We start from the raw sequence: 24,274 nt of genomic DNA, 5'->3' as shown, positions 1-24,274 counted from the left end.
TAAGGTCTCGCCCTACAACGTTGATATTCCATAGGTGCTGCTGACCAGCCGAATTCCTCCAGCATTTACTGTTTGGTCCTCCTACAGACCCCTGGGCATTTGTACAAACATATCTCAGATTATTTAATGAAGTAGATTTTACAACGATCACATAGGAGTTTGACCTGTCATGACTCAATTTCGGAAACACTGATCCGTAACTGTATCTAATAATTCAGGGTAACAACATGTTAGATCTTGTACTTTTGCAAGAATGTCACCAGTGGGTCCGTGGGTCGGGCCCCTGTCAGGCAGATCCCGAAAACAGAGTTCAATCGCGACAGCCAGCAGTGTGTGTGTGTGTGTGTGTGTGTGTGTGTGTATGTGTGTGTGTGTGTGTGTGTGTGTGTGTGTGTGTGTGTGTGTGTGTGTGTGTTTGTGTGTGTGTGTGTGTGTGTGTGTGGAATAAACTGGCATGGGAAGTAGACGAGTTCCAGGAAACTTGCTGGGGATGTGACATTTATTTTAATATTTATTACAGTTCTGTAGAAATGACTCGCTGCTTGACAGTGGGACGCGAAGGGCTTGGGTGAAGGCGTGAATACTATGTGTAGATCAAACTGCAGACATGATGGGGGAAAGAAACAAGCTATTTTGTACATTAATGTTTAAAACTCTGTATTTTGTTCAACATGAACTGGCCTGTGGGGTGCGTGGGGTGAAGTGCTCGATGGAGAAATAGCTGGGTTGATTTGACAGTTTTTTCTGGTTCAATGCAGCTGCTGAAGAAAAAAAGAAGAGGAAGTAATTACCACAGCTTCCCTTTTCGCTTATTAGCAGACTGTGCTGTGTTGGACTCTGCTACAGAGCAAAGGAATGCAATTGGAACATCCAAGTTCCCTTCCTCCACCACCCGCACGTAATGGCCGATGTTTGCAGAGTGTGTGGAATACAGCACAGTTACTGACCAGGACTCACCAGGACTATTCTACGAGAATTTACGACCACCACCTACTCCACCTCCATACCCAACAACCGCTTTCACCCTGAGGGCGAATGGCAGCAAGGAAAAGGAGGAATAGCGCCAACCGCTTTCCCCCCCCTCTGGCAAATCTGCCTGACCTGCTTGTATCATGGTGTGGGTCCGATTCCGGGAACCCGCAACCTGACAGCATTTTGGGTATCACCTTTCCCAGACAGGGTCCGACAGTTTAAGGAGTGAGCCCAACAGAAACCTCTCAGCGAGAGGTTTGGTAAGGAAGGGGTGTTAAATTCCAGCTTTGCCAATAACACAATGACCCATCCCTTAAAAAATAACAAGCACCCCCCACCACACTTTGATGAAAATGTTCTTCTTCTAATCCTTTTCCTGCTGACCATTTCTCGCGGAGATATGTCTCAGGGAGTGATAAGTTCACTCTGCAATCTATCAACCCACTTTGATATTGGAAAAATCAGCCAACCTCCCTGACCACAAGAGACCGAGAAGCTCACCCCGTACTGCTAAGTCTGCCTGCTCCTCACTCAGCCGAGGGCATGTTTAAAATCAGAATCATCACTGGAAAAGATTCTTAAAGGTAGGATCTCTGGGCATTTAGAGAGTCATGGTCTTATCAGGGGCAGTCAGCATGGCTTTGTGAAGGGCAGGTCGTTTCTAACAAGCCTGATAGTGTTCTTTGAGGAGGTGACCAGGTATATAGATGAGGGTAGTGCACTGGATGTGATCTATATGGACTTTAATAAGGCATTTGACAAGGTTCCGCACGGTAGGCTTATTCAGAAAGTCAGAAGACATGGGATACAGGGAAGTTTGGCCAAGTGGATTCAGAATTGGCTTGCCTGCAGAGAGCAGAGGGTCGTGGTGGAGGAAGTACATTTAGATTGGAGGATTGTGACTAGTGGTGTCCCACAAGGATCTGTTCTTGGACCTCTGCGTTCCGTGATTTTTATTAACGACCTGGATGTGGGAGTAGAAGGGTGGATTGGCAAGCTTGCAGCCGACACTAAGGTTGGTGTTGTGGTAGAGAGTGTAGAGGAGTGTTAAAGATTGCAGAGGGGCATTGATAGGTTGCAGAAGCGGGCTGTTAAGTGGCAGATGGAGTTAAACCCGGAGAAGTGTGAGGTGGTACACTTTGGAAGGACAAACTCCAAGGCAGAGTACAAAGTAAATGGCAGGATACTTGGTAGTGTGGAGGAGCAGAGGGATCTGGGGGTACATGTCCACAGATCCCTGAAAGTTGCCTCACAGGTGGATAGGGCAGTTAAGAAAGCTTATGGGGTAGTAGCTTTCATGAATCGAGGGATAGATTTTACGAGTCGCGATGTAATGATGCAGCTCTGTAAAACTCTGGTTTGGCCAGACAGAGTACTGTGTCCAGTTCTGGTCGACTCACTATAGGAAAGATTTGGAAACATTGGAAAGGGTACAGAGGAGATTTACCAGGCTGCTGCCTGGTTTAGAGAGTATGCATTACGATCAGAGATTAAGGGACCTAGGGCTTTACTCTTTGGAGAGAAGGAGGATGAGAGGGGAAATGATAGAGATGTACCAGATAATAAGAGGAATAGACAGAGTGGATAGCCAGCGCCCCTTCCCCAGGGCACCACATGGCTTTAAGGTAAGGGGTAGGATGTTCAAGGGGGATAGTAGAAGAAGATTTTTACTCAGAGAGTAGTTGGCACGTGGAATGCATTGCCTGAGTCAGTGGTGGGGGAGGATACACAAGTGAAGTTTAAGAGACTACTAGACATGTATAAGGAGGAATTTAAGGTGGCGGGTTATGTGGGAGGCAGTGGTTGAGGGTCGGCACAATACTGTGCACCGAAGGGCCTGTACTGTGCTGTACTATTCTATGTTCTATGCACTCTGTTCTATGTTCATGTGCGAGTTTGAAGTTGCTCTGCCACATCAGTGAGTCCGGGATTGAAGGTCAGAGACACAAGATGAAAGAGGCAGGCATTACAAGTCAGGATGAATGGTTTGTTTTCCAGCAGCTTGCTGTTGGAACATAGAACGCTTTGCTTGCAGATCTCCTGAGGACGAGTCGGATGCGGCCTTTAAGAAGGAAATGGATAAATATCTGCCGACCATATATATACAAAGCTCAAGAAAAGTAAAGTCCTTCCTGTGCGGTAACGCATCTAAGACTAAATATTACCCTGTCGATAACAATCAATTTCAGTCACTATGGAGCATTTGGTCAATCCGCGTGTCTGGTCTTTTTATGAAGAAAAATGGGGACCGCTCGGTCTCCACCTGTATACAATTAAAAAAAAATCTCGTTTCCCAAGGAGGTGCCAAAATTGATTAGAAATTCTGGAATTATTCCACAGATTAGGGGTCATCCGTGGACAGAATCAGCATGAAGCTTTCACGTAGACGTGGCTTTCCTGAAATGTGAGCATTTGTTTGAAAGTGGGTTCCGTTCATCAATACACATGTGTCACTTACTCCTGGGAAACTGAGGCCCGAAAGGCCAAAAGATTTTCTCTCCTTAACGAATTATGGTCACTGTTGTTGAGATCGAGTAGGACTGGAATCTGGCATCCAATAACAGGAACAGTATCAAGGAATGACTAAAAATATGAAATAAAATTACATGAGCCGGTCTCATTTGATGAGTCAGTGCATCGAAGTGACATTTTGCCGAATTCATGTTTTGACCTGTGTTTCTGTTCATTCAGGATCAAAGATCCACCACAATCCAAACACGAAACGAGCATCAATTCGGGAAGAAAGAGTGAGTGAACTCCGTTTCAACTGTTGTATTACTGAGCCCATGGAAATTTAAACATTGAATTTAAATTTGGGAGCTCATAGTGCATGGAAGCTGGAGGTTTTACATTTTTTTTTAAAATCTCGGCCTATGGTTGGGTATCTCAGTTAAATAAGTTGAAATTTTGAACTGAGCATTGCAATATCAGGGGAGAGATAGAATGGTAGATAAGTGATTTTAATTTCCCTTCATATTGATCAATATAGGCCCCTAGTTATTGGTCCTCTATACAGGAGATTGTGTTTTTCAACCCGGAGAAGTGTTAGGTGGTACACTTTGGAAGGACAAACTCCAAGGCAGAGTACAAAATAAATGGCAGGATACTTGGTAGTGTGGAGAAGCAGAAGGATCTGGGGGTACATGTCCACAGATCCCTGAAAGTTGCCTCACAGGTGGATAGGGTAGTTAAGAAAGCTTATGGGGTGGTAGCTTTCATGAATAGAGGGATAGAGTTTAAGAGATGCGATGTAATAATGCAACTCTATATAACTCTGGGTAGGCCACACTTGAACTACTGTGTCCAGTTCTGGTCGCCTCAGTATAGGAAGGATGTGGAAGTATTGGAAAGGGAACAGAGGAGACATAAAAGGCTACTTCATATTTTCTGCATAAGGAACATTGCAAAAGTGGGCTGAATCAGTGACTCGGATTGATAGTCATTTTCTGAGCCCAGTCACGCAGTAATCAGGAGTCAACTCAGGGTTTCAGCACCGTTTTCTGTTTTATTGCATTTATTATTCAGCAGTAAAGCGCGGAGCTGTCGCTTCGGGCCTTTCAACGACCGATGACAAGCCCGGTTAACAGAGAAGATTTACAAGGACGTTGCCCGGATTGGGGAGCATGTCTCATGAGAACAGGTGGAGCGAAATTTGCTTTTTATCCCTGTAGCGACGGTGGGTGAGAGGTGACCTGATAGAGGTGTATAAGATCATGAGGGTCATTGATCGTGCGGATAACTGGAGGCTTTTCCCCAGGGCTGAAATGGTTATCACGAGAGGGCATAGCTTCATGGGGCTTGGAATTAGGTAGAAGTGGAGTGGGAGAGTTAATATTTTCACATAGTGAGGTATGGGGTCATGAAATGCACTCCCAGCGAAGTCTTTTTTGCCAAAGCTGAAGTGGATAACATAATGGAGCATAGGTTTATTGTTCTTGGCAGTAGGAACAAGGAGAGGTCAGGGGTACGTTTTTCACACAAAGAGTGTTGGGTGCGTGGAATGAACTGCCAGCGAAGGCGGAGACAACGGGTCTTTTAAGAGACTCTGAGATTGGCAGATAGAGTTCAGAAACATAGAGAGCTGCGCGGTAGGCTAATTCCTGGCAGTTTCTACAGTAGGTGACCTGGTCGGCACAACCTTGCGGGCCGAAGGACCTGTAATGTGCTGTGGATTTCTTTTGTTCTATGTTTTATGTTCTACGTCCTAACGCTCAGCTCATCACGGGACAATTTACAATGACCAATTCACCTTCCTGGACTCTGGATACTGAGATCTGCAGATTTCTTACAGCTGACGCCGGACTTGATCTCCGAACTCCCCTATGCTAACTACACCTGAATTGAATAGGTTTAAGATGTCTTGCCATATAAATCACATAACGCAGCACATAATCAACTGGTAACGTGGTAAGAATAGATCACGAACGGTATGGAGATTCGACCAGCGGTCATTTTATGAAAATCCCCTGACACGCCAAAGCACCAGTCTGGGTTGATGCGAACCAAGTAAGCTGCTATGATAAAAACGAGTCAAAATCTTCTGTGATGCCTTTGTCGTGAGGCTGGCACTCGCGGAGGAGATTTAATGGAGACCCGGAGGACGATTAAAAGAAAAAAAACAATGAACGATGGCCTTTTCCTCAATTGCTGTCCATTCTCTGGGCCAATTCACGTTCCGACCATCGTCTTCCCTGTACCAGTGACGTCATCTGCGGAAACAATACACAATTCATGTTGACAACGTCAGCAACCAGAAGGTACGGCTGCTGGTAAGGACAAATACGAGTGATGATCTCAGAATCTGTGTCCAACATCGTGACAATGCGACCCCAATTAAATTTAATTTTTTCATATTGTTATAGGCCCAGGAAATTTGTTCCTTTCATATCAATATATCACTGGGCGATGCCGCCTGACTCCAATCTTGCACTGTTATAGACCATATAACCATATCACAATTACAGCACGGAAACAGGCCATCTCGGCCCTTCTAGTCCGTACCGAGCTCTTACTCTCACCTAGCCCCACCGACCGGCACTGGGTCCATAACCCTCCATTCCTTTCCTGTCCATATATCTATCCAATTTAACTTTAAACGACAACATCGATCCTGCCTCAGCCTCTTCTGCTGGAGGCTCGTTCCACACAGCTACCACTCTCTAAGTAAAGAAATTCCCCCTCGTGCTACCCCTAAACTTTTACCCTTTAACTCTCAACACATGTCCTCTTGTTTGAATCTCCCCCACTCTCAATGGAAAAAGCCCATCCACGTCAACTCTAACAATCCCCCTCAGATTTTTAAACACCTCTATCAAGTCCCCTCTCAACCTTCTTCGCTCCAAAGAATAAAGACCTGATTTGTTCAACCTTTCTCTGTAACTGAGGAGATGAAACCCAGGCAACATTTTCGGAAATCTCCTCTGTACCCCCTCAATTTTTTGACATCTTTCCTATAGTTCGGTGACCAGAACTGTACACAATACTCCAAATTTGGACTCACGAATGCCTTATACAATTTCAACATTACATCCCAACTCCTATACTCAATGCTCTGATTTATAAAGGCCAGCATATCAAAAGCTTTCTTCACTACCCTATCCACATGAGATTCCACCTTCAGGGAACTATGCACCGTTATTCCTAGATCCCTCTGTTCTACTGCTCTCTTCAATGCCCGACCATTTACCATGTATGTCCTATTTTGATTATTCCTACCAAAATGTTACACCTCACATTTTTCAGCATTAAACTCCATCTGCCATCTTTCAGCACACTCTCCTAACTGGGCTAAATCTCTCTGCCAGCATGGAAAACCTACTTCATTATCCCCAACTCCACCTATCTTAGTATCATCTGCATACTTACTAATCCAATTTACCACCCCATCAGACAAATCATTAATATATATGACAAACAACATTGGACCGTGTACAGATCCCTGAGGCACACCGCGACACACCGTCCTCCAATCTGACACGCAGTTATCCACCACTACTCTCTGGCGTCTCCCATCTGGCCACCGCTGAATCCATTTTACTACTTTGATATTGATGCCTAACGATTGTACCTTTCTAACTAATCTTCCGTGTGGAACTGTTGCTTGCCTGTAGACTGCTAATCACAGAGTGGCTATTACACGCGCACAACCACGGCCCTGTACGGCTCATAGGCTTGGAATTAGTGCATACGTTTCCTTTGCACATTGTCTTATGTATCAGTGGCACAATATTCCATTCACATACCTCTTCAGATCACTGTAAACAGATCGATCGTCCAGGACAAGTCCCTGTTAACGCAAGGATATCAGCATGGTTAGCAATAATTATTTAAAAAAATAAAATCATTTTGTGACAGAGGGGAGCTACAAGAACACGGAAGAATACCTGCGCTTTTTTAATAAATTATGTCTGAAGGTAACAGGGAACAGTCGGACCATGATGAAAAGAGGATCCGAGACAGACAGTCATGATCCCCAAGCGAAAGGCCGCATAATCCCTTGTCATTTGCTTCCCTTCCTTCAAGAAGCTCAGAGCGAGATCTGCAATGTTCCAGTCCTCAAAAATAATACCCATAGTAATCTGTAGATTGGAATATCAGTCCTAATCCTTCTACTACCTCTTCAGCGGCCCATTTCAGAATGTTGTGGAGCAATTAATCTCGTCCAAATAGTCCAGGGGTTTTATCTACCTTCATCCCTTCCAGCTTGCCTTGCATCTTCTCCTTATTAACCACTCCCGTGTCCTGACACTGTCATACTGATGGTTTGCTCCACAGTAAAGACTGACACATAATACTTCATGAGTTTACCCACCATTTATTTCTCCCCTACTGTTGCCTCTTCGACTTCATTTTCGCTATTGAATGTCTCACTTCAGGGTCTGTCTCTTACTGTGTGAAGTGGAAACAATTACTTCAAAAAGGGAGTGACGCAAATACAGTCCTCACCATATAAGCGGAGCTTCCATCTTCTGCATTGTTCCTTCTGCCCTGGAAAGAGAACGTGAGGACTTCCATTGAGACGTTTAACCAAGTGCACAACAATTGTATTCTGACTCTGCACATTAAACCCCGAAAGCATCAATTTCCACATTGTTTGCTGCTTGGAGCAATATTGCGCCATCCCCCATTCGACGTACTGCGTGTTTCTGATTCAGTGTGAGAAGAATATTTTTTTTTCTGACATCAGCAAGGCTTCGAAACAGCATTAAGTCATTCGTAAGCATTCAGCAATAAGGATAGTATGATACATACTTCTGGACGAGGAAATCCCCTTGAGAAACAATCCCCTTGAGAGATTAGTCTGGATCAGAACGTACACGTGACAGAGTGGGGATATGGACTTGTGGCCTCAGGATGTTGACCGTATTTGTTATTTCTCTAAACGTTCACACAGATCATCGCTGATCACAGTCCGGCAGGTGCAGACCTGACCGTGCTTTTCCTCTGTGACTCACCCGCATTGACCGGACATTTATAAAGGATCCTTCATGAAATTTATTCCAGAATAAGATTTGATTTTGCACAGTGGGAGAATTTTGGATTCTGTGGAAAGCACAAATATCTCCAGTGAAGAAAAGCTGCAGATACTGGAAACCGGAGCAACATGGTAGAAATGGAAGATGGAGAGGCGCCAGGGGGAGTTGACGGGCATGTGAAGAGAAGAGAAATGAGTCCAAGAGAGAATATAAGAAGAGGGAAGTGAACAGAAACACCAGGAGGAAAGGGTCGATGTTCATGCCATCAGGTTAGGATCTACTTTGAGGTGTTTTTCCTCAGTTCACTGAAAATGAGAACCGGGGAGATTATCTCTGATCTATATAAATGTCCAATCAGTGCGGAAGGGCCCGATGGACGCCACGGATCATATTACCGATGTTCTTGTCTTCCTTTGCAAAACAATGACTGAGATCATGAACTTAATACAAAGATCCAACCTGTTCATTCCTGGCGACATTTTCATAGGTTTGCGATGCGTTCACGGTGTTTGTATCCAAGGTGCCTGCGGAACAGAACAGATGTGTCAAAACGGTGAAGAGCATTAAGGGCCGTTGTTAATACAGCAGACAACACTCCGCGCCCTAAACAAAACGCCGGCGATATCATGAGCTACATCCCTCCAGTTGCCAGAAACAGGTAGTCCCTTGATCAACATGATGAGGAATTAAGTTGAATAAATTACCATACCATCTCTCCGCTGATACTCTAATCTTCAGTTCAAAACTTCATCTTTTTTAACTGGAATACTCAACCATTGGCCGAGATTAAAAACAAACAAACAAAGAAACGAACTGTTTCCGTGCGCTCTGAGATCCCATATTTAAATGCGCTATTTGGATTCCCATGGGCTCAGTAATAGAACAGTTGAAACGGAGTTCACTCACTCTTCCTTCCGGAATTGGTGCTCGTGTCGTGTTTGGATTGTGGTGAACGTTTGATCCTGAATAAACAGAAGCAAAGGTCAAAACATGAATTCGGCAGGGTGTCACTTTCCTGCACCGGTACACCGAATGAGAACGGCTGCTATAATTCCATTTGATAATCTCTTTTTATTCCGTGATACTGCTCCTGTTATTGGATGCCCGATCTACTCGATCCCAACAACAGTGACCAGAATGGGTTAAGGAGAGAAAATAGTTTGGCCTTTCGGACCTCAGCTTTCCAGGAGAAAGCGGCACACGTGTATTGAAGAACACAGCACACTTTCAAACAAATGCTCTCATTTCAGGAAAGCATCGTCGACATGAATGCTTAATGCTGATTCTGTCCACCGATAACCTCTGATCTGTGGAATCATTCCAGAATTACTAATCAATTTTAGCACCCCCCCTGGGAAACTAGTTTTAAAAACAATGCAAACAGATGGACACCAAGCGGTCCCCATTTTTCTTATTAAACAGACCGGACGTGCGGATTGACCAACTGCTCCATTGTGACAGAATATCGGCAGTGTAATATTCAATCATAGATCGGTTACCGCACGGGAAGTATTTCAATGGTTGATGGGGATCTCCAGCAATACACTGTTCTTGTTCAATTCCTGAGCTTAGTAAAAATATCGTCACCAGGTATTCATCCATTTTCTTAATGGCCGCTTCTGATCCGCCTTCAGATCTGCAAGCAACGCGTTCCAAGTTCCAACAGCAAACCGTTCACTCTCAACTGCAGTGCCTGCCTCTTTCATCTTGTTTCTGTGACCTTTAACCCAGGACTCATTGGTGTTGGAGAGTAATTCCAAACTCTCATATGAACTGTAATATTTATGTGTTTCAGTACAAACCCCACTCAAAATGCCTTACAGGAAACAGCTGTCTCCCAAATACCCAATCTATCCCTGAACCCAGTATCCGCTTTTGTATATTTCTTCTGGACCCTTTCTGAATCCTTAGCTTGCCTCCTGTCATATGGTGAGCAGACATGAAAAAATAAACTTTCAACACGGCCAGTGGTTCTGTTCCTGTAATGTACGCATTCCTGACTCCAATAATTGTTGCCTCGGTAACAAATCGCAGAACTCGTTGCGCCGTATGAAACACTTCGTCATCCTGCATCCCAGCACCCAAAAGGGTCTGTTCATGTCCCCCACAAATAATGCCTGACTCGCCAGTTCCCTCCAGCTGCAGTTTGTGTAACTTGCTTCATTCACCGGCTGCATCGCAAATTCGCGTTTGAACTTCCAATGTCCCATTCCGGCAACAAAGAAATCTACTGTGCCAATTATAAGAAAAAATATAGTAAAGGGAAAAAAACATGCATTTACCCGCCAGTTTTCCTCGCGATCAACCATCCACTGACTCCGCCGATCAGGCCCACGCCAAGTAAAGCAAGAACAATGCCCACGATTGCGCCAGAGCCGGGGGTACAATTGTCATTTGTTTTTGCTGATAACACACAAGGGAAATATATTCATCTTACATTACGAGAACACGTCTTTATCAGTGGCAAATTCATTTTTACAGCAATTTGACTGGATCAATTTAGAGTTGTATATTGTGTCACAAGGATTATTCCCGGAATGATAGGGTTAACATGCGAGGAACGTTTAATTGTTCAAGCTGCGCACTCGGTTAAGTTTAGAAGGATGAGGGCGTGGGAGGGAAAATACCATTGAAACGGTCGTAATGTTGAAAGGTCTTGACAGAGCAGATGTGGAAAGTATGTTTCATACGGTGGGGGAGTCTCAGATATGGAGGCACAACTTCAGGATAGAGGGACGTCAATTTAAAACAGAGATGCGCAGAAATATCTAAAGAAGTTGGTGAATTTGTGAAATTTGTTACCACAGGAAGCTGTGGAGGCTAGTTCGTTGGGTATATTTACGGCATATCCTGATAGTTTCTTGAATAAACACGGCATCAAAAGTTACGGGGAGAATGCGGGGAGGTGGGGTTAAGGAGCGGGGAAAAGCATCAGCCATCTGTGAATGGCGAAGCAGAATCGATGGGCGAAATGGCCGAATTTCCGCTCCTATGACGTAACTCTTATTGTCTGGAATAGGTGTCATCTATTAACACTTTTTTTCCTCTGTCACAATTCAATTCTGAATCTACGCATCCACGTTTCTCTCCTCTCCTTGACTCCTGCCTTTCAGAATGATCGCATCGCGGGGAACCTTGTCAAATACCTCACTAAAATCCATATACACCACTGTTTGGCCTTTATTGATATGTCTTCCCACCTCCGATATTGCCCTGTCACTAACGGTTTTCCCAAAACAGGAATAGAACTCACCAGTTCTGGACATAATTGGTGAATATAAATTAGTTGGTGCCTTTTGAATGGGGAAGTTTTGTTAGATCACTCTCCAACATTCAACGTTTATGGCATCGCCATGGAAACGTTATTACTATGATTATACTCTGACCGGCCACTTATGAACTGGACTGAAGGTATGCAGTGATAAATGGGGAGTTCGAGATTGGGGAAATGTTTGGATCTTTGACCATCGTGTTTTTGTATACACTAGTGAGAGACACATTCACTCACCTTGTGCGGTAACCTGGAGAGTCAGACTAAAGCTGCTCTTGGTTACACCACTAAAAAACCTGACATCTGCAATTACCAACGTCAACCGAGCTCATTGACACCAGGGTGAGTTTCTGCCGATGATTGTTTACGTTGTACTATGCATATGTTCCCGAGGCGACTGACAGAGCATATCAAGTTAATGTCTGTTTTGACACAATTTTGGACACTCCGGTACAAATTCTGTCCTTCTCTGACCCATCTATAAAATGAGATCGCCCGTCGAGTATCGTAACATCCGATACAAATGAACGCGGTTGACTAACTGTGTACTTACAGCAAACTTGCACGTAGGTCTCTCCAGCTCCACTGCTGAATGGGTTGCTGGCGATGCATTTGTACGTCCCTGCGTCCTTTCTGTTAACACTGATTATAGTCAATTTCGTCTTGTCGGGAGATGTAAATATTCTGTCGTTTTCCTGGATGGGTTGGTTATCCTTGAACCATGTCCGTGTCTGAACAGGGCCCGACGCGTCACAACTCAGTGCGATGGTATGATTGGTCACCACAATAACTCCGGTCACTGGCTCTGTAAATACAATGAGAATAAAAATGGTTTTACGATTGGTTTTATCTGCACGTTCAGGATATTTGTGTGTCGCCAACTCAATATCGTCGCCATTCCCATCTCTTATCGCCATGTGTTTCGATATCTGGTCAGATCGCAGACCGAATGAAACTCCAGCAGAGTTTGAAGTTTTACTGCTGTTACTTAGGGGGACTAAGTAACTTGGCGAGAGTTTAACTGTCCTCTGGAACAAATGGGAATAAGCTGGACTCCCCCTATACTCTGTTTTTACAAATCTTATTAGACTCACAACATTAGTCATATAATATTGTAAGGAACACTGAATCACGGCGGAAAGATTATTGCCGGGAGCTTGATGTCCAAGGATACATATTGTATCGAAAGGACAGGCGTGAAGACAAGCGATCGGCTTTGTTCTGTTGGTAAAAAATGACGTCAAATTATTAGAAAGGGGTGAAAGTGGGTCGGAATGTATTAAACCGATGTACAGAGACCTGCGGAACAGCAAGGGTAAAAAAAAGTCCCTGATGGGAGTTGCACAGAGACCGCCAAACAGAATGATGATTTCGCCTAAAATTAAGACGTGTGATACAAAATTCATGTCAAAGGGGGAATGTTTCAATAAGTCATAGTGGATTTCAAAATGAAGATAGATTGGGACAATCAGGTTGGTGCTGGATCCCAGCAGGGCGATCTGGTGTTTCAGGGCAGCTCGCGATTGAGCCCGGTACAGAATCATGTATTCGGATCCAGAATTGATTAGAGATGTTAAGGGAAACGAAAACAAGTAACTTTAGTAAAGTGTTTAAAATATGATCGAATTCACCCTGAAGTTTGTGAATTCGAAGCTGAAGTCATATGTATCAGTCTTACAATGGGGTAAATTGAATTACAGACCCATGAGAGGGGTGTTGGCCAGAACTGTTTGGAAAGGTGTCAATTATTAAAGATGAGGTATCAAGGTACTTGGAGGCACATGATAAAATAATCTGCAGTCAGGGGGAAGTCTTGCCTGACAAACCTGTTGGAATTATTTGAAGAAATAACAGGTAAGATATGGAAAGGAGAATCGGTCGATTTTCTTTAATTTGCAGAACGCCATGTCAAGGTGCCATACATTAGGCTGCTCTACTTGTTGCCAGTCAATTGTATTGCAGGAAAGATTTATCATGGATAAAGTAGTGGCCGATTGTCAAAAGCCAAAAGGTGAGCTAATTTGGCCTGTCTGCCAGTGAGTGCCGACCTTCATACTTTTACTCTCAGATAACACACCACTTTAAATTTCTCCACTTACCTGTCAAGCAGTCTTTTAAATTTAACTAGAGTATCCGACTCCAGCACCGACTCAGACAGTGCATTCCGCGCACCAACCACCCTCAGAGTGAAAAAACCTTCCTCTAATATCCCCCTGAATTTCCGACCCCTTACCTTAAAGCCATGTCCTCTTGTATTGAGCTTTTGTGCCCTGGGGAAGGTGCGCTGGCTATCCACTCTATCTATTCCTCTTATTATCTTGTACACCTCTACCATTTTCCCTCTCATCCTTCTTCCCTCCAAAGAGTAAAGCCCTAGGTCCCTTAATCTCTGATCATAATGCATACTCTCTAAACCAGGCAGCATCCTGGTAAATCTTCTGTGTACCCTTTCCAATGCTTCCACATCCTTCCTATAGTGAGGCGACCAGAACTGGACACAGTACTCCAAGTGTGGCCTAACCAGAGTTTTACAGAGCTGCATCATTACATCGCGACTCTTAAAATCTAACCTCTCCTCCTCCACGCTACCAAGTATCCTGCCATTTACTTTGTAGTCTGCCTCGGAGTTTGTCCTTCCAAAGTGTACCACCTCACACTTCTCTGGGTTGAAGTCCATCTGCCACTTCTCTGCCCACTTCTGCATCCTATCAATTTCTCTCCCTAGTCTTCGACAATCCTCTACACTACCTACAACACCACCAACCTTTGCGTCATCTGCAAACTTGCCAACCCACACTTCCACCCCCACATCCACGTCTCGAAAAGTAGAGGTCCCAGAACAGATCTTTGTGGGACACCACTCGTCACAGTCCTCAAGTCTGAATGTACTCCCTCCACCACGACCCTCTGTCTTCTGCAGGCAAGTCAATTCTGAATCCGCCTGGCCACCTGATAGATAGATAGATAGATGGATGGATAGATAGACAGATAGATAGATAGGCGGATAGATGAAGCGATAATCAGGTGTAAGGTCTGCTGAACCTCAGTGGTCAGCAAAATCTGTAGTGCAACGCGGTTAATCACAAATTTAATTATTTTGCTGTCAGTTAAAAATTGACAGATTACGTGATAATTAGTTGGTTTGTTTGTGTGAAGAACATATTGGTATGTTTGGACACATGAAGAAGTTCTCAATCAATTGGATTGAGCCGTATTAAAATATCACAGAGGGTCCTGCATCCCAAAGCTTGATTTCTATTCATGTGCCGACAACTGTGACCGCTAATTCTGCAATTGGGAATCTGCCGCTTAATTTCATATCTTCTCCATTTTTTAGTTAATTTAACAGTTCAGGAAATTGGCCAACGCCTTTCAAATTCTGTCCTGTCTTTTAATCACAATCTTCTTTCTGCTTGCAGAGTTTCCAACGGGAAGCACGGAAATACATTGGAACAGCAAGGGCCCCGCACACACACCTCTTGTGATCGGCAACTGCCGTTGGAGTTGTCAGTAATTAGAGTTTTGAACTCATGGCCAGATAAGCACGCCTCTAATCAACGTTCCAGACTTCCGCCACCTCCTGTGAACACGAAGTCAAACCTACACGAAACTGCGGGAAGTATCTTCTGAACCGCCTGTTGAAATTCATCGCAAAACAGATGCACATTTCTGGACAATGTGTTCTAAGCTTCCGAGAAAATTACATGTTCAGAATGTATCTGTAAGAGTCACACAAGCCTGAAGCACGCCCGTTGCCCAGACTGACTTACGCCACCAAATATTCTAGCTGAGCTAGTTGAAATTACCTGGCATATGTCATTTTTATTCTAGCTTGTCCGATTTTCGTATTTGGCGATCTCCATCTCAAACACTGACTGCGTCCGCATCTACCAACTCCTCCGACTGCTCTTTCTAATTAGCATCAGGTTCCTCGTGAAATCTTTAGTCATCTCGTCGCTTTGAGATGAGTCTCTTTTCACCATAAAGGCCCTGTAGTTGTACCGACCTCATGGTTTTGTGTAACTCTTCACGATCACCAATAGGTCTTATGTACTTCAAAAGAGAAATGTCTTATCGATCCTCTCTCCCCACACACAAGACCCCAGATTCGGTAACATCCACCGGAATCGTTCCTGCAATCGTTTTTCAATCCTATAATCACGAGTACTCTCGTCGACTCGCATTTTAATTTGAAAGATCACATTTCAATTTGTATCCCCCAGCTTCCGAGATAGACTCGAATATTGAACTTTTTCTCGTTCAATCTCCAGTGAGTGGGTTTTGGTCTAATGAGAATATCACAGTGCTACCGTTCACAATTATAATCGCTTTCCCACGAAACCGAGTCCAGCATTTTTGTTCCGAATGGGAGGCCTTAAATCCTTAAGTCATGCCTTCTCGTACTAGACTCCCCCATCATGGGAAACCATTTGCCACATCCACTCTGTCGATGCATTTCAACATTCGAAATGTTTCTATGAGGTCTCCCCTCATTCTTCTAAACTCCAAGCAATACAGTCCAAGAGCGGACAAACGTTCCTCATAGGTTAACCCATTCATTCCCGGAATCATTCTAGTGAATCTTCTCGGTAGCCTCTCCAACGTCAGCACATCTTTTCTTATATAAGGAGACAAAAACTGCCCACAGTACTCCAAGTGAGGAATCGCCAGCGTCTTATAGAGCCTCAACATCACATCCCTGCTCCTATACTCCATTCCTCTAGAAATGAATGCCAACATTACATTCGCCTTCTTCACTACCGAATCAACCTGGAGGTTCACCTTCAAGGTATCCTGTACGAGGATTCCCAAGTCCCGTTGCATCTCAGAACTTTGAATTCTCTCTCCATTTAACTAATAGTCTGCCCACTTATTTCTTCTGCCAAAGTGCATAACCATGCAATTTCCAACATTGTATTTCATTTGCCACTTCATTGCCCATTCCTCCAATCTATCCAAATCTCTCTGCAGACTCTCTATTTCCTCAGCACTACCGGCCCCTCCACCTATCTTCATATCATCAGCGAACTTAGCCATAAAGCCTCATCTATTCCATAATCCAGATCGTTGATGTACAATGTAAAAAGAAGCGGCCCCAACACGGACCCCTGTGAACACCACTGGTAACCGGCAGCCAACCAGAATAGGACCCCTGTATTCCCACTCTCTGATTCCTGCCAATCAGCCAACGCTCTATCCACGTATGTAACTTTCCCGTAATTCCATGGGTTGTTATCTTGTTAAGTAGACTCATATGTGGCACCTTGTCAAAGGCCTTCCGAAAATCCAAATATACAACATCCACTGCATCTCGCTTGTCTAGCCTACTGGTAATTCCCTCAAACATTGTAATAGGTTTGTCAGGCAGAATTTTCCTTTAAGGAATCCATGCTGAGTTCTGCCTATCTTGTCATATGCCTCCAGGTACTCTGTAACCTCATCCTTGACAATCGACTCCAACAACTTCCCAACCACCGATGTCAACCTAACAGGTCTATAATTTCCTGTTTGCTTCCCTGTCCCCTTCTTAAATAGCGGAGTGACAGTTTTCGATCTTCCAGTCCTCCGGAACCATGCCAGAATCTATCGACTTTTGAAAGATCACCGCTAATGCCTCCGCAATCTCCACAGCTACTTCTTTCAGAGCACGCGGGTGCATTCCATCTGGTCCGGGAGATTTATCTACCTTTAGACTATTCAGCTTCCTGAGTACTTTCTCTGTCGTAATTCTGACTGCGCACACTTCTCTTCCCTGCCACCCCTGTGTGTCCGGTGTACTGCTGATGTCTTCCTGAGTGAAGACTGATGCACAATACTTGTTCAGATCCTCTGCCATCTCCTTATCCCTCATTACAATTTCTCCAGCATCATTTTCTATCGGTCCTATATCTACTCTCACCTGTCTTTTACTCTTTATATACTTGAAAATGCCTTTAGTATCCTCTTTGATATTGTTTGCTAGCTTCCTTTCACAGTTAACCTTTTCCCTCTTAATGACCTTCTTAGTTTCCTTTTGTAACCTTTTAAAAACTTCCCAATCCTGTCTTCCCACTAATTTTTGCTTCCTTGTATGCCCTCTCCTTTGCTTTAACTTTGGCTTTGACTTCTCTTGTCAACCACGGTTGCATCCTTTTTCCATTCGAAATTTTCTTCTTTTTTGGAATATACCTGTCTTGCAATTTCCTCACTTCTCCCATAAGCTCCAGCCACTGCTGCTCTGCGGTCTTTCCCACCAGTGTTCCTTTCCAGACAACTTTGGGCAGTTCCTCTGTCATGCCACTGTAATTTCCTTTACTGCACTGAAATACCGACACGTCAGATTTCGGTTTCTCTTTTCCTAATTTCACAGTGAACTCAATCATGTTATGATCACTGACTCCTAAGGGTTCCTTCACCTCAATCTCTCTGATCGCCTCCGGTTCATTACACAATACCCAATCCAGTACAGCCGATCCTCTAGTGGGCTCAACAGCAAGCTGTTCTAAAAAGCCATCTGGCAGACATTCTACAAATTCTCTCCCTCGAGATCCAGTGCCGACCTGATTTTCCCAATCCACTCGCATGTTAAAATCTCCCACAATTATCATAACACTGCCCTTCTGACAAGCCTTTTCTATTTCCTGTTGTAATTTGTAGTCCACATCACTGCAGCTGTTTGGAGGCCTATAAAGAACTGCCATCAGGGTCCTTTTACCCCTGCGATTTCTTAGCTCAACTCATAAAGATTCTGCACCTTCCGATCCTATGTCATCTCTTTCTAATGATTTAATATCATTTCTTACCAATAAAGCCACGCCTCCCCCTCTGCCTACCTTCCTATCCTTCCGATACACAGATGACTAGGCAGAGATCATATCACACCCATAAAATTGCCAGAGACACAATACTTGTTGAGAGAATTTTAGATGTTAGCGAGGAGGCATACGGGAGAGTAATACCGCAACAACTACCTTTTACTCAGCTTCGCTGAGGCTAAGGAAGTGATTTGGACGTCAATAAGGGTTGGTTGAGGGCGCCCACACACCAGTCCTCACCGAGGGAACGGAAGTGGAAAGGGTGGGCAGTTTCATGATGCTGGCTGTCAACCTCTCTGAGGATCGATCCCAAACCCAACATATTGACGCAATTGCAATGAAGGCAGGGCAACGGTTATACTTGGTCAGGGGTTTGAGCGACCTGATATGTCGCTAAAGAAACATGCAAATTTCCACAGATGTACCGGGGGGAGCATTCTAACTGTTTGCAGGACATGCTGGTCTTGGACCCAGCACACAAGTGTAATTGCGAAGATTACACGACAGCTCCTCTACTTCCTTAGGAGACTGAGGAGATTCGTCATGATGTCTAAAACTCTGACAACTTCTATCGATGTGTAATGGTGAGTGTATTGACCTGCTGCCTCACGGTCTGGTATGAGGAAAATCAATGCCTTTGAATGGAAAAGCCTACAAAAAATTAGAGGACACGGCCCAGTCCGTCACGGGTAAATCCCTCCCAACCATTGAGCGCATCTGCATGAAGCTCCGTCGCAGGAAAAGAGCATCCGTCATCAAATATCCTCACCACTTAGGTCTTCTCGAGATACGGCATCAGGTAGAACGGTCAAGAACCTCAGGATTCTCACCACTCGGTTCAAGAACAGTTACAACTCTTCAGGCATCAGGCTCTGAAAGAAAGCGGGTAACCACACTCACTTACCCATCCGGTGATATGTTCCCACAACCAATGATCTCACTGTGCGGACATTTCATTTCGCCATTTCATGTGCTCATTATTTATTACTATTTATTTATATTAGTATTTTCACAGGATAGTGTCTGGTCCACTCTCGTGGATTGTTCATTGATCCTGTGATAGTTACGAATCTACAGCTTTACTGATTATGACTGAAAGTTGAGCCGTCCGAAAAGTGGAACTGGCAGTGTTCACGATAGGCCAGGGTTTGCAGTCACAGACACCGATCATCGCCGATGCCTTTCCGAGAAGAACTTCAAACTAAGTTTTGTTTGCTCGGTTTAGTTTTCATTCGGAATGGTCCGCCATCCAGCAGCGAACAGTAAGGGTTACATTGTATTCTATCATATCAGGATTAGAATGAAAGTTATAATCCGAGATCTCACGATTGTGTCTCACTTACCAATAACATTCAGAGTGACGGTGGCTGAGGTCATGGAGCCAGTAATTGGAACCATATTCACACGGTATTCCCCACTGTCCAGCGCGCTTACCGTCTTCAGCAGAAGAGACCCGTTAGAGGTGAATACCGCAGCCCGCGATGAGTAGACATTGTCAACAGACACTGTTTGGCCGATCCACTGGGCGATTGTTTTCCCTTTAAAAACCCAGTTTCCACTGCTGACATTGCCCGACGTCCGCACCGAAAAGAGCGCATCACCCCCGACGGTGACATTTATCTGTCTGTGCTCAACGACAATGGTAAGCTGCTGAGACTCACCTGAGAAAGAGAAAATGGAATGAGGGGAAAGCGACAGACGCGGATAGACTGGAGAACTGTACTTAGCTCACTAAGATCGTCCCCTGTGACCTGTCCTTCGTTCCTCCAACGACCCGCCACTCTTTATTATCCGACTACTAACAGTTTCTGAGAGTTATCCTCACCCGCCGTTATGCAGAGACAGAGAACGAGCGCTGCGAAGGGCAGTCCCGACATCCCGACAGAGAGCAGCGCCGATCTCTGTTACACTCGGAGACTGAGCCGCACTTCCGGGTTTGCGGGGCAGATAATTGGATTCTGACGTCACAAGCGGCAGCGCTGATTGGATCAGAGAATCTGTACTCTGCTCAGATCTGAATCAAACCTTGTGTGCTGTTCTGCAAATATCTGCTGCTGTGTTGAATCCGATAATGATCTCACAGGGAGTTTCTCTCACCCACCGACATGAAGGGAAAGAGAGAGAGTAAAGTGAACGTCATCCACGCGATCCCGGGAGACCAGCGCCTGTCTCTGTTACATTCGGAGACTGAGACGTATTCCCAGCTCCGGAAAATCCGATATCCGAAAAGCCGGAGCTGATTGGATGGGAAAGTGAGAAGGAAGAGAATGAATGAACTTTAAACGCTGTAGAAGCAGAAGGCTGTTCAGTCTGCGATACTCTTCTGTCATGATTGGATCAGATCCCGATCAGAGAATCCGTGCTTTGCTCAAATCTGGATCAGATCTTGTGTGCTGTTCTGCAACTATTTGCTGTTGTGTTGAATCCGACAATGATCTCAAAGAGAGTGTCTCTCAGCCGCCGACATGAGCAGCTTTTACTCCTTTCTAGAGAATCCCTGCTTGGCCTCACATATTTATACATTCACGAAGAAAGGCACGTCAGCGGCTGGATTCTATGAGTTATCTGAAGAGATTGGATATCAGTGTGTCACCAGAGACTGGGAAATATATATATTTACATGCAAGGTGGAGAGCATTCTGGTCTTCAGGCTCCAATGTACAGGATCGACAAAGATTGCAGAGTGTTGCACACACAATCACATCCAAGCCTCACCATAATTGACGACCATCCGGGATATGCTGCGTTTTCATGACTACCATCCGGGAGATCCTCCCGTCTCCTTATTACTAACCGGGATACGGCTTTGTCTCATTACTAACAACCGGGATATGCTCTTGTCTCATTACTAACAGCCAGAAGGAGGAACATGACACTGGAGACCCAGTCTCAACGATTCACCTGCAGCTTCTCAATCAGGTTTCTGAGCAGTCCACGGACCCGTGAACTCAACCTCACTATTCCTCTGACATTAAAATTGAAATTTTCACCTTTGAACTTTGAACTAAACCTTGCTCTGAAGACAAATATCAAGGTGATATGTGTAACAAAGACTTTGGAGATCGAAGGTACGAAACACTGTTGGAGTATCGGAGGGTCTGAACGAAATTACACATCAAATCCAGCGCACATTACTTTCAGGTTCGGTCAAAATGCGTTGAGATCTCACGCCGCCGGATGAAAATGTGTCGATTTCGCGATTCCTTAAGCAACCGTTATGAAAAAAAGGCTAAGAGAGATTGACAAGGTCACTGCTGAAAGTTCAGATCCCCGCTTCATTTTGAAGTCGATAAAAATGAGAGCAAGGAATAGACTGTCCAGCCCTTTCCTTCCGCTCAACCCAGCGTGAAGATCACGTCCAATCTGATCTTGGTATCTCATCCATGCTGCCGGTCCGTAAGAGATCAACTCCAGAAAGTCCGATAACTGGCAAGTTTTATCTCTAAACACGGCCTTTTCAGTGACAACCGCAATTTACCGGCACCAACTACACCCCCACAATCACCACCACCCTTAGAGCTGTCAATGATAGGGAATTCCAAGGCTAGGCAATACCCCGTGAGTACAAACACATTCACTACTGCATTTTAACTTCATGAACACTCACGTTGAACTCTTTGCCTTGTTCAAGATACCTTCAACCTCCGAATCAGAGCGATGCAGGATCATACATGAAATGAATAAATTCTTGATGAAACAACAACGGGGCTTTTTGGCCACCAGACTAAATGCTGTGTTTGCCGTGAGCGAAACACCGCACATCATCAAAAACCCTCTCTCCCTACCGTGAAGCATGGGGGTGATGCATCGTGCTGTGGGGACGCTTCACTACAGAAGGCCCTGGAAGGCTTGTGAAGTTAGAGGGTAAAATGAATGCAGGAAAACACAGGGAGGTGTTGCTGCCGCGACACCTGCTGGTTGAGTGATGTCGCTGCAGCAGCCTTGCACTGAGTGTCAGGAAGACCAAAAAGCTGACTGTGGACTTCAGAGAGAGTCGGATGCGGGAACACGAGCCAATTCTCACAGAGGGATCAGAAGTGGAGAAAGTGAGCAGTTTTAAATTCCTGTGCTTCAAGATGTCTGAGGATATGACGTGGTGCGAACACATTGCTGGCGGCACAATTTCTTTAGGGGTTTGAGGATATTTGGTTTGTCAACTGAAACACCCGACAACGTCTACAGATGTACAGTGGAGAGCATTCGGACTGGCTGCGGTGCTATGGCCGGGGTTGCAGGGGAATGTTGGGAACTCCGTAGGATTGCAAGTAGCTGCAGAAAGTTCTGAAATCACCATGGATAGTGGCCTCCTTTGTATTCAAGACACCTTCAAGGAGAGGGGCCGCAGAAAGGCGGCGTCTATCACAAAGGAACCCCGCCACCCAGGACATCCCCTCCTCTCAATGTCATTACCGATCGGGAAGGAGGTACAGAAGCCTGAAGAATAACGCTTAGGGATTCAGAAACAGCTTTTCCCCTCTGCCGTCCGATTATAAATGGACATGGAACCCATGTCATACTATTTCTATTTTGGGCTATTTTAATCTTACTATTTAATTTAAACACATTTCATTAGGGTAATGAATTTCCTGATTTATTCATTTTCTCTATCTTCATGCATTGCGTTGTACTGTGTCCGCTAAGATAACAAATTTCACGATATATGCCGGTGATATTAAACCTGATTCTCATTCAGTTCCCCCTAGGGGGCGCTGACAGCACAAGCGGTCCATGCAAGTTCGGTTTCGACGCTGAAGCGTAGTTTCGGATGTGGTCCTGAACGGTAGGGAATCTGGCAGGCGCAGGTCATTGGGAGCAGGCAGATGACATTTTTTCTCCATGTGCTCAATGGCTGAAGACCCTGTTTCTTTGCTGTAAATCTCAAAGCAAAACAGGTGAGCTCTACCTGCAGTCTGCTCCTGAGCTACCTGGAACCTCCTGCACACAGCAATGTCACGAAATCCTAAAGTTTATTCATTATGGACTGTGACTTTAAAAAGAGAGAGAGGAGTGTGCCGCTGATTCCGAGACAGAGAGGCACCGAGCAGCTCGTGAGTCGCAATGGTGATAGAGGGGCGGAGCTGTATCATGGACAGCTGATGTCCAGCATGTTTGGATATGTATGGAAGGTCCGCTGGCTTTCTGGTAGACACACAGACACACAGAAGAAACGGACACTGGATGAGCTTTGAGTGCCCAGAAATCGGGAGAATCGATCAGCAGTTCTCGCAGGGTGGAATAGGGGTTACTGCTGGAAAGCTGGTAAAACTTTCTATTGCATAAGTTCAGATCCAAGAGTCGTGCTTTTAAACATTTGTCAACTTCCTTCAGCCTCTGCTTTCTCTCCGAGCCTGTTCTCCCACAAAGTTCCGACTTCCCCACAGGCACAAAGCAATTCCCATCGCAGATGGGATAATATAGCAGATACGTTATCAGTTATCACAAAGTGCAGTCGGGTCCGTCTAATCATGACGTCCACCAACGTTAAGTCTGAGGTTGCAGTCAGAACGGCCGAGATCTCCTGAAGCCGGGGGTCGGGCTCTTTCTGGCGATTAGCCGACCTGAGTTCATCTTTGAAATATAAGTGCGTTCCTTCAGCGGTTTGTCTGATACACTTTCCAGATTAAATTAAGTGACTAAGTAAATTGAAACTCGTAAAAACGTGTTTTTGTGATTAATTTACAAAGGAGCATTTGTCAGCTGCAGTGAGGATTTGCCAGTGGTGACGTCACCACAGTGAACCACGTGGGAACTTGCGGGGACTT

The 24,274-nt window shown here is 44.9% G+C and overlaps 1 protein-coding gene across 3 annotated transcripts; it reads right to left on the bottom strand.

Annotated features, from left to right (window-relative positions):
- Positions 1-404: 404 nt before the first annotated feature.
- Positions 405-20,418, bottom strand: LOC140206694 (cell adhesion molecule CEACAM15-like). 3 transcript variants are annotated; one of them, XM_072274848.1, is made up of 9 exons: positions 20,338-20,418; positions 19,856-20,173; positions 12,272-12,523; positions 10,730-10,850; positions 9,354-9,409; positions 8,907-8,971; positions 7,918-7,959; positions 7,215-7,258; positions 4,124-5,681 (listed from the first exon to the last, which is right to left on the bottom strand). In XM_072274848.1, the coding sequence occupies exons 1-9, from the start codon at positions 20,387-20,389 to the stop codon at positions 5,678-5,680; spliced, it is 954 nt and encodes a 317-aa protein (XP_072130949.1). In that variant the 5' UTR covers positions 20,390-20,418; the 3' UTR covers positions 4,124-5,677. The 3 variants fall into 3 exon arrangements, with proteins under 3 accessions (XP_072130952.1, XP_072130950.1, XP_072130949.1); XM_072274851.1 differs by lacking the exons at positions 4,124-5,681; positions 7,215-7,258; positions 7,918-7,959; positions 8,907-8,971; positions 9,354-9,409 and adding an exon at positions 405-758; XM_072274849.1 differs by lacking the exons at positions 4,124-5,681; positions 7,215-7,258; positions 7,918-7,959; positions 8,907-8,971; positions 9,354-9,409 and adding an exon at positions 408-761.
- Between the last annotated feature and the right edge of the window lie 3,856 nt (positions 20,419-24,274).

This window comes from Mobula birostris, chromosome 13 (genome assembly GCF_030028105.1).
Source record: "Mobula birostris isolate sMobBir1 chromosome 13, sMobBir1.hap1, whole genome shotgun sequence".
Classification (NCBI taxonomy): domain Eukaryota; kingdom Metazoa; phylum Chordata; class Chondrichthyes; order Myliobatiformes; family Myliobatidae; genus Mobula; species Mobula birostris.
The sequence above is the reverse complement of the archived record's forward strand: the minus strand, read 5'-3'. Positions and strand labels throughout refer to the sequence as shown.

Excerpts from the sequence above, each read along its gene's own strand:
- LOC140206694 (XM_072274848.1), bottom strand. The coding sequence starts at position 20,389 with ATGTCGGGACTGCCCTTCGCAGCGCTCGTTCTCTGTCTCTGCATAACG. Across the intron at positions 10,851-12,271 it reads GACCTACGTGCAAGTTTGCT|CAAAAACAAATGACAATTGT; the intron begins GTAAGTACACAG and ends GTGTGTTATCAG. Across the intron at positions 7,259-7,917 it reads ATGGAAGCTCCGCTTATATG|GGACTTGTCCTGGACGATCG; the intron begins GTGAGGACTGTA and ends TTGCGTTAACAG.